This window comes from Nicotiana attenuata, unplaced genomic scaffold, assembly GCF_001879085.1.
Source record: "Nicotiana attenuata strain UT unplaced genomic scaffold, NIATTr2, whole genome shotgun sequence".
Lineage (NCBI taxonomy): Eukaryota > Viridiplantae > Streptophyta > Magnoliopsida > Solanales > Solanaceae > Nicotiana > Nicotiana attenuata.
In genome coordinates, this window is record NW_017677872.1 from 15,945 (window position 1) to 26,483 (window position 10,539).

The 10,539-nt window shown below is 38.3% G+C and overlaps 1 protein-coding gene across 1 annotated transcript; it reads right to left on the reverse strand.

Annotated features, from left to right (window-relative positions):
* Positions 1 to 267: 267 nt before the first annotated feature.
* On the reverse strand, positions 268 to 1,144 carry LOC109221506 (the record flags this gene model as incomplete). The annotated part of the gene is made up of 1 exon (XM_019385984.1): positions 268 to 1,144. A coding segment is annotated over one exon (877 nt), but the record flags the coding sequence as incomplete, so codon positions are not given.
* Between the last annotated feature and the right edge of the window lie 9,395 nt (positions 1,145 to 10,539).

The window sequence follows — 10,539 nt, forward strand, 5'->3', positions numbered from 1 at the left end:
GAGAAGGTTGGGGTGGACCTTTATCAATCCATGTGCCATCACCAAGATTGTAAATTTCTCCTGTTCGATTATGCATATGCTCATTGTCCCTAATAGAAACTTGTCTTTGTTGTCCAACTTGTGGTCCCTTACTACTCTTTGTGACATCCACTATACTAGTATCTGTTGTAAGGTCATTGTTAACCATCGTAGCAAGATTTCCATACGTATCATCAGCTGCCCTAACCACCATATTGGAGTTATTTCCAATAGCAATTTGACGATCAGTTAATTGTACCACCTGCTGATCGACTGGATTTTGTTTTCTTGATTCACCACTTCGTTGCATAGCCTTTTTAGCATTAAGAACTCCCTTGCATCACCTTGCAATTTGTCAAGGCTGTCCAGGTCTGCACTTGCATCCACGACAGCTACACCATCTTTACTTTCATCAATCCTCCAGCGACATGCTTTTTCAATATGTCCTTGATGCTTACAGTAGGTACAATAACTTGGGAGATTATCATAGACGATCTCTTGATAATGTTCAACTAACTTGCCAGAGCTTGTATCAACAATATTGATCCTAACCCTCTTAGGTTGTTTATCAAGTAGGTCAAGAAGTACCTTAACCCTAGCTGTGCTTGGTCTTGTTCTATCTTGTGTAGCTTTGTCTACTGCAAGAGGCTTCCCAACAGCTGAAGCTATGGACATTAACGACTTCTTGGCAAAGAAATTTGCAGGTAGATTAGGTAACGAAATCCACACAACAGACTTTGAAGTTTCCTCTTTTGGATTGAATCCAATCGTCCATGGAAACGATCTGAAGAAAAACTCATCTCCCTTCGACTTAATGTAACCTGTGGATCTTGACAAGACTTGAACAAAATCTTCAAACAAATCGAACCTTACTAATACATGTCTATATTCCAATTGTCCAATATTGCAGTAGCCTTTAATGTCGAACTGTTTTGGAATCACCTGTCGTAACTCATGCAGATCAGGTTTACCATATGAGAATTTAAGGATGACTGCTTGATGGAGACCTTCTTCAATGGTGAACGCCTTCACCTCTTCAGTTGTAAATTCCACAGTTGGAATTCCATGCTCGATGGTGACTGGACAAAGCTCCAGCTTTGTAGTTTTTGCGGCAGATTGATTTCCTCTGAGTTGCGATGCATATGAATGTTTGTTATTGAAATTGGACGTGTTTCAATGGTGTTTCTGTTTGCCTCTCCCACAGCCAAAGGCTGGGGAGAGGTTGCAGCAGCCATGGCTGCCCTTCGAAGCTTGCGCGCGACCTAGAGAGAGAAAGAAGAGAGAAGGAAGAGAGAATTTCGTGTTAATTTTTTGTGGGGTTTGCGGGTCGGGTTTTTTTTTTTTTAAGCAATCCACTAGGCATAGCCTAGGGCTAGTTTTTATTTATAAATAAAACAAACAAGCACAATGTCATGAAATCCTAACGGATGTAGGAAAAGGAAATATAATTCTACATAAGACCTATTATCAAAATTGAGCATTAAACTCAAAATTGATATCACAAAAATTCTACTAAAAATTGTATCAAAACTAGTCCAAGAAATAAATCACAGCAGCCCACTCCACAAAGANTTGGAATCGGGTAAATTCTCTATCCTACCTCACTCTTGATTTTTCTTTTCATTTCCTTTTCCTAGCCGGTGAACATGCAAGCCGAAACAGATATATATTCACATAGCACGTAGGATGCATCAGGATGGTCTTTTATTTCGGGTACACCTGTCCTAGACGCACCCAACCCCTGTGTTGAGTCCCCAAGGTCAAATGCACATGATGCAAATAATCGTTCCTACTAGGGATCCAGTATGAGGTTGTGTTATTCTAGGTTTAAAACCTAGGGTTTATGTTCTAGACCTGGCTTACCCGAGCGGACAAACTCGAGTCGAGGAGGGGGCAACGTACCGGGAACACGAAAGTCTGCCCGGCCTTGTTGCTTGCCCAGCCCCGTCTTATTTGGGTATAACTCTAACAAAAAAGTGGGCCACGCGAACGTGAGCACCGTTTTTTAGAAGACTCAGAAGGGAGGCGTAAGAAGACATTTTAAATACAGTTCAAGTAATATCAAAGCGGCAAATAAATGGAAATTAGCACATTGGATCCACAAAATACAGTAATATCAACAAATAAATAAAGCCAAATAAAATCACATTAACAAGCTCGAATTCTTAAACCCTGAACCGGAAGTTCGAGGTTCTTATCCCCAGCAGAGTCGCCAGAGCTGTCACACCTCCTTTTTACACACCCGAGATGGTATATAAGGGAATTTTTCCAATTAAAGTGACATAAATCGAAATGGGATTATTTATTTAATTTTTTAGAGTCACCGCTTGGAATAAATTATTTGGTGTCCCAAGTCACCGATTTATTTTAAATCCCAAATCGAGGAAGTTTTTATTTTTTAAAGTCTGCGAACCAGAAATTCTAGATAAGGAATTCTGTTAACCCGGGAGAAGGTGTTAGGCATTCACAGATTTCGTGGTTCTAGCACGGTCGCTTAGTGATTATTACTCTGCTTAAGTTGTCTAATTACTTATTTTAAAAACCTATGTGCATTTACCTTTTACCGCTTTTAATCACTTGATTTATTCGTAATTAAAGAATTGAGTTACGCGTACGTATACTCTTTTCATTTGGCGCGTCCAAATCATGTCATGCGAACGTGTCCACAATTAATAACGCTTTGTTTATTTTATTAAGAAAAATTTGGTTGAAGTTGCGCGAACGCATCCCTCGAGTTATTTTTAGAATTAAATTTGCAATTATGTTATGCAAACATAATCGCAATAGTAATCTAAACCGGACCTAAAGCAAACTATGATTATTTAAGGGTTATTTTAATACTAAGTTGATATTTATGTGAGGGCCATGGGTTATTTAATGAAAATGACACACCTCAAATTTCTATAAGAGCTAACTAGTTTTGTGAGGGCCATGGGCTATTAAAAGGAAAAATGGCACACCTCAACTTCCTATAAGAGTTAACCAATTTTTACGAGGGCCATGGGCTTGGGGGGGTTTTATTTGGCATGGCACACCCAAAAAGTTTTAAAAAGAAAGGTAATTAATTCAAGCCATCTAAGGATATTCCTATTTGAAGACTAGATTAAACTTATCGAGAGCTAAAGGTTATGAGCGGGTTTTAAGGTACATGCATTGGGCCTTTGATCATTTTTTGAACAAGGCCAGTTGTGGCGTGTTGAAAAATCAGCTTGAAAACCTTGCTTGGGCTCACTATTTGGCCCAGAAATTAAAAGGTCTCAAAATTTATTGCTGGACCTGACAAACAGCCCACGTTGGGCTTAAATTTTAGGCGGGCCCAGTTGTGCATTGGCACCGGCTTGGGCCTATCCACCCTTTTTGCATTTTAGCCATGGTATACACATAGATCATGAACTACAAATGAACTTTCTTTTCGAAATAAAGGAGATTCAGATTCACAACCACAAATTTGAATGTTAATCATAATACGCACGATTTGCAAGAAACATCACATTTATGCCATGACCTTTGAGGTAAAAATCCTGGATTTGTGCTTATGACCCAGGCCCAATGACCCAGGTGAGACTTGCTTGATGAGCCTAAGACTTGGGCTTGTTTGCAAGTGCAGCCAGTTTACAATTACATACAATCCTAAACATGCTGATTACAAAAGGGAAATCTACTGTTGAAAGTCTATTAATAATAAAACTTAAATTAAAAAAATTAACAATCCACTTACAAAATCGTCAGTCCAAAACTTTATACAAGAAAAGATTTCAAACTAATGAATATTATCCTACCAGTCCTTTACAACTGTTATCTGATAAGAAAGAAAGAACAGCTAAATAAAACTACAAGGAGAATGTCCTCTAGCCTCGAACTCCTGCTATCATACTCTTCACAGCCGAAGTACCAGCTTGCAAAAGATCAGCTACAAAGCTGCTTCTTGCAAGCTGGCTGTTTAAACACCACAAATGAAGCTTCTTACTGTCCAAACCAGCCCTATTATGCTAAGGTTTTCATGAATCTGACCATGTGAAGAGGTCAGATCCACAGAAATGCCCTTAATTATACCAACTTAATGCATTGGTCAGACTTAAACATAAACACACAATGTAAGGAACAATTATGATTCATGGGTTTAACCATGTTAAAGGTTAAACTCATGAACCAATGTAGGTTTCAAGCCCAAAATCATGGCATGCTGCCTTGTGAATACTAGAATGGGCTCAGAGACAAGGAAAAGGGAAGTTCAATCCATGAACCTGACCATGTAAGGGTCAGGCTCAATGGACAAATATTATGTCAAGGAGGGGCACCTGAATCAGGTTTTAATAGTGCACAAAGAAAACAGAAATGCATATATGGCATAAGATGTTAGTAACAAGGTATAACAAGAAACTAATCATTAGGACTATAAGACTATANTTCGGAATAATCAAAATTTACGAGTTCATCCGGGATGACCCGAAGGGTGGGAATTAGTAATTTTGAGCTGATTATACTTAAACTTACAGAAAACGTTACGGAATTCCATTTCGAAAGATAAAGATTAGCCAACATACCTGGCTGAGCTTTCCCGAAGTTACTACAATGCACCAACATCTTTAGTAGTAATAATCTATAAGGAGAAAGCAAAAATCAATTAATAATATAGAAAGATTTCCCATGGAGTAAATCTTGTAGGAATTTCATCAAACACCTAATCATATGAAATTGACTACAAGGTTCTACATTGGAAATTCCTTCTTCCCTCATCCAATTTAATCAAGAACAACCCAAAATAGTTCATTAATCCCACATACTATAGCTTAGTGTCACATGCATGGCCTATTTCTAACCCCACAATATATTTTTGAACTCATAATCTCATGTATGAAATATTAGAAGTAGGACTTACCCGGAAGATAGTGAGCTAGAGATTAGCATGCTTGATTCTTGAGGGTTTGTGTAAGATTGATGATTAGGAGGCTAGGTTTCCTCTTTCTCTCTCTAAAATGCTCTCACCTCTCTCTAGATTTAGTGTAAAAATAGTCCCAAATGAAGCCCCAAAGCTTATTTATCAAAGTGGGTTCGTACATGAAAATTTCCAAAAATGACCCCCGAAGTCAATTATGTGGTGCAATTATGTTATAGCATAATCGAAATATGGGCAGCATTCTTGCAGCATAATCATTATGCGATAGCATAATCGACAGAATAATCGATTATGCTACAGTATAATCAACATGCGACAGCATAATGTTTTGCCCGACTCAGCTTCATTGTGCGACGCATATGCGGTCCACAAGTCGTTTTTTGATCGCAAAATTGGTCGCAAATCCAGCCTTTGGTAATTTGATCATAACATTGTGTAGGAATGTCCAAATGACGAACGGTTTGAAGCGTTAGAAACTAAGGTCAACTAGACTCGAAGACCTTTCATTTGATAGGTTGTTCATCACATAAAAGCTTATATATATTTAGATATGCTCGTTCAAAGTGTGGACTTGTGCGAACTGATTTGGAATTTTAGCCTATTATGAAATTTTCCAATTTGACTTAGACTTAGGCCTCTCCTTGGACCACACATTACTTATTATATGACTTACACACTTATTTACTATATCCAATTCATTTACATCATATTTATAGCACATAAAATATTATAATTAGCCGACCTGGCACCCCAAAATCCTAAATTACTTAGCAAAATTTTCCGGGGCCTCAAATTCTCCCCCGCTTAGGATCATTCGTCCTCGAATGAGAGGTAGAGTCCACCCCAAACACCTTAACATAATATATCTCTTTTCTAACCTACCTCAAGTCCCTAGATTTTGACTAAATCTTCCAAATTTTTCAGAAATTTCGGCAGCATCTCCTTTGTAACTAGGCCTATCCACCTGCTGGAGAACAACCAAACCCATCCTCACAACTCATCCACAACTCGACAAAGCACCACAATGTATATATCCATAACACTAATCTCAGCATTACAAGCACTACATTATTATAATGATACGTGAACATGGACCGCACATCATAAATCATAACACCTATAAGGTACCTTTCAAATCAAAACTAATTGTTATACAATAAAGCAAAAATATTTTCTTTCCAAGACACTTTCGGCCTTCAAGGTGGCCTCCTCGACTTACAGGCTTTGCCATAACACATTCACGGAAACAATCCCAACCCCCAAACTTATCTAACAAGGATGACAGCTAGATACCGCGCCTAAACTAACTATCCATTAACTTTACCTTCAATAATTTCCACCGGGATGATACACAAAGGATCTCCAACTACCTTCTTAGACAGAGACGTATGAAAACACAAAATACATGGGGACAACTACGGGGAAACATCATACTCCTAGTGCGGCATAATGTGAAATGCACTTATGTACCCTTCATTGTCAATCACATAACCTCTTCAGGAGAAAATATTGAGAATAACCTGTTCGCCCTCCTAAATTCTAAATCTTTACGCGAACACCCACACTAAACCTTTGATGACCTTCAATGATTACTCTAAGATGTGCTATCATAATTTGACCATAAAATTTCCTATCGAATATATGTGACCATGCTGTGATGCTTCCCATTCGACATGTTTAGACCTTCAATACCTAATAGATTCAATTCAATAAGGAACAACAGAGTTCAAGATTGGGTTGGAATTACTTAGGAATCCATTAAGGTGCTGAGCAGAGTATTTCATGAGGTTATATGCTAAGAGACACGAAGATTACTACTAACAATGCTGACATTGTTAACCATTGTGACGACATCAATTATCAGACAAATGAAGCACAGAGGTAACTAAAGATACGACAACTTGTCTTCTCAGTCAGTATGCCTATGGTATGTGCAGAAACTTGGAAGGATTTAATCTCAACCTTTTACGAGTGAAACCATATAGCTAGGACATATTAATAGGGGGATAAAATCATGTATTGGTTAGAGGGTTCTAATGGTTAACATGATGCTCCGGGGAGAAAGAAAAATAAAACTCCTATCCACCCAGGGAGGTGGAATGCCAAGGATAGCATTAACTCCCTGCACATGGCAATGACCTGGTCAATGATTCTAGAAGTCGAGTGTGCAAAGGCATTAGAACCCAATGAGGCAATATAGAATAATCATGGAAGGTTGCAGATGTTCATAATGAGTTCGCCATGGATGTTGACTTGAGAAGTATCCCGATGCTATTGAAAGACAGGAAAGCATAAGAAGCAGGCGTTATGCTATGATAACCCCCAAAGGTGCATTTAGTCTTGACGGGGAGTCTAGTAAGGGTCCTTATGAGAGAGAAAGTGTTATAGTGACACACAGGAGGGCACGTTCTCTCCTAGTTATCGAACAAGTGTTGGAAAACTAGCTCAATGAATTCACTAACAAAGGAACACCATTAACACATGTTTTGGAGGTGTAAAGAGAGAATAAATATTTGTCATGCGTTTGTCATGCTTCTGCTATATTAATTCCTAACTAAGGTACACGACCATGTCACAGACAACCAAAATTCTAGGAACAAAGTGAGCTACTTACTACGCGATGTCCCAAGTGGACACGAAGGTTATACTAAGATGGCGACCACAAGATCTTTCTACGATGGGGATGTGAGGATCTCAGTTTTCAGAGAGACCTTATGCAAACAGTGACCATTTCGATTGACATGCACTCATATGATAGGTGTTAAGGCATGCTCTTATGTTACTATACAGTGAGCAGGTTTAATAATGATATTTGCAAGAGTAGGGTGACTATTCAAACCATAGAAGCCATATACACCAGTGAGAAGAAGAGTGACTTGAGAAGGATCGCAACACTGGGATGCTTTTCATGGAACTTGACACTACATAGGTAAACATTACGACGGTTGCATAGGCACAAGTGAGCATATGTTGTCCATTTAAATAGAATGATTTTGTAAGAAATTCATCGGGTATAGTCCCTTGTTGAGAATTTAGGAAAGCAAGTGGGAAGTATTAATCCTAGAGTTATAGCTCAATCCAAGGACATAATTATAGAACTTAATTCCACAAGTGAATGTAAATAAGATAATTGATGATAGAGTGGGTTCACGAATAATACGTCTCGTTCAAGGAGTAGGTTCATGCAATGTTTTGTGACTCAACATCTTATTAAGACCACGTCTATGAGAACTCTTCAATATGGATGTACATATACAACAAGAGTACGTTGGTTGTACTAAGGAGTGGCTCACTTGGTGACTTTAGGTTGATAGGGCAATAGCTTAATCGATGCCCCTCGACTCCACATCACTAAGGTATGTTGGTAACATACTGATATTCTACATGATCTGGTGGTGCAAAGACATCAATAGGAAAAAGGGTACTCGCCTTAACAACAAGTTCTACCAATCCCCTATGGCTCGATACATTCTTATAACAAACTCTTGGGCAATCTACCTCGTATTTAATGGTGGGGTCATTCCTTCCTTACTGTTTCGAAGTCATGAATTACTCATCTTGAGATAAGAAATAGCAAAGAAATTAGCTCCCTATGTTGAGTGCTACCGCACGATCTGGAGTATCAAAGAAGGGTGAAATTCCTAAATGCCCAAGTAGCCTCTTAATTATAGATGTGGTCGACAACACACCGATAAGAAGGACTCTACTAGACACGGCTCCGAGACATCCTAGGACACTTTAAAACCTTAGGCTCTGATACCAAGTTTGTCACGCCCCAAACCCAAGGATCGCGACCGGCGCTCAACGAGTAAACCCGACTGAGCAAGACTGTTAGGTTTCATTCTCCCAAACCAATTTATGAATAGATAGGAGATAAATTCTATCAACCATACTGTATAAATATTTCATTAACTTTCCATTTTTATTTTCATTAGCAGTTTCAACCATAATACCCAAGACATTACAATCTTTGTAGATATGATCAAAAATATATTTTCCAAATACCAATAGTTCTAGTTTAATTCCAATACCCGAAACCACCTGTAACCTGTCTATGGAGCCTCTAAATTCAACCGAAAAGTAATATGGAAATGCCGGCAACAAGGCTACGGCTATACCTCAAATGAATAATACACAATAACCAAATGACACAGGACCCCGAAATGAAGTGGGAATCACCAAGTTAGCTGGGAGGAACATACCGCTATCTCTGATAGCGTCCCCGACAATAGGGACGTTAGTACTGTCGAATAGTACTAGTATGTAAAGCTAAAAATCATCTTTCAAAATAGAATAACTATACAAGGAAAGGAAAGGCACAAAAAGGGCAAATTTCAATAAATTATATCCAAATGTGCAATTGAAACATATTAATTAACTCCTTTCGAATTTGCAAAAGTATTGCATATTTTAGTTTGGGGAGATCTTTAGTACCCATAATACCACAAGTCACGATATCACTGTTCACAATGCCACCGTACTCTTGGTACGGAGTCCGATCTTGGCCCGATCGGCTAAGCCACCTTATTTGAAGGTGTAACCACAATCACATTTTGTATCACAATTTCCAACATGAATTGCCACCATGTGTGCGGCATGGCGTCCAATCTCGGCCTGATCGGCTAAGCCGTCTTACCACAGTGCCTGTGGTTCGACGTATCCAAATTTACCAACAATCTCATCCCAATATTGCACAATGCACCCTACACCGGCACGTGTAGTTTCGGGGTTAGGTTATTTCAACCTACCCTTCCTCGGTGACTATCGATCTCCCAAAAATATTATTATATATGTATTCCTATTATATGGATTTGCACACAGGTAACACATATACGCATATAGGAATGCAATCATCTCAGAATCTTTCACGTTGTACAAATCTTTATTAACATTTCCAACCTCTCACAATAGCAATATTTCCTTTGCTCTTTGGGCCTTTCACAAGTTTCTCTATTCATGGCACGATGGCCGTGTTTCACATTCCGTACTTTCACTTCTTTTAATTTCAAGGATCATCACCAATTACCAACATATAACGTATTTCAAAAATCATATATCTCAAGTTCATTAGCAATTGAAACTATAAACACAAACATAACCAATTCGGTTAATTCCTCAGTTCACATTTCATTTCCATCATTTATTTCATAATTCTTGGCACTTTTGCTCATGTTACATTTGGAGTCTTTTCCCCTTTTTATTCGTTCAATAACATCATCTTCCATATTGACTAAAACCAACACCTAATGAATTGCACACATAATAAAAGGAGCATGTAGGATCATAATTCATATTTTCAAGTGGCATGGTGACATGGTAACACATAGAACAATTGGGGAACAAAAACCTTTCAACATATCACATTAATTAATCAATTCCATATGATCAAGTAAGGGACTCATACCAAGTATTCAAACACCAATGATTTGATTCTAAGAAGAATGGAGTCAGCCATACATACCTCAAAGAGCTTTTAGGCAGATTCCACATTTTTGAAGTTATCTTAAATAGTTGAGTCGAGGCTCGTCTCGTAATCCATTTCATATATGTATATTCTCCTTAGGCACAATCATATGTGTATATATATATGTGTGTGTGTGTATATATATATATATATATATATA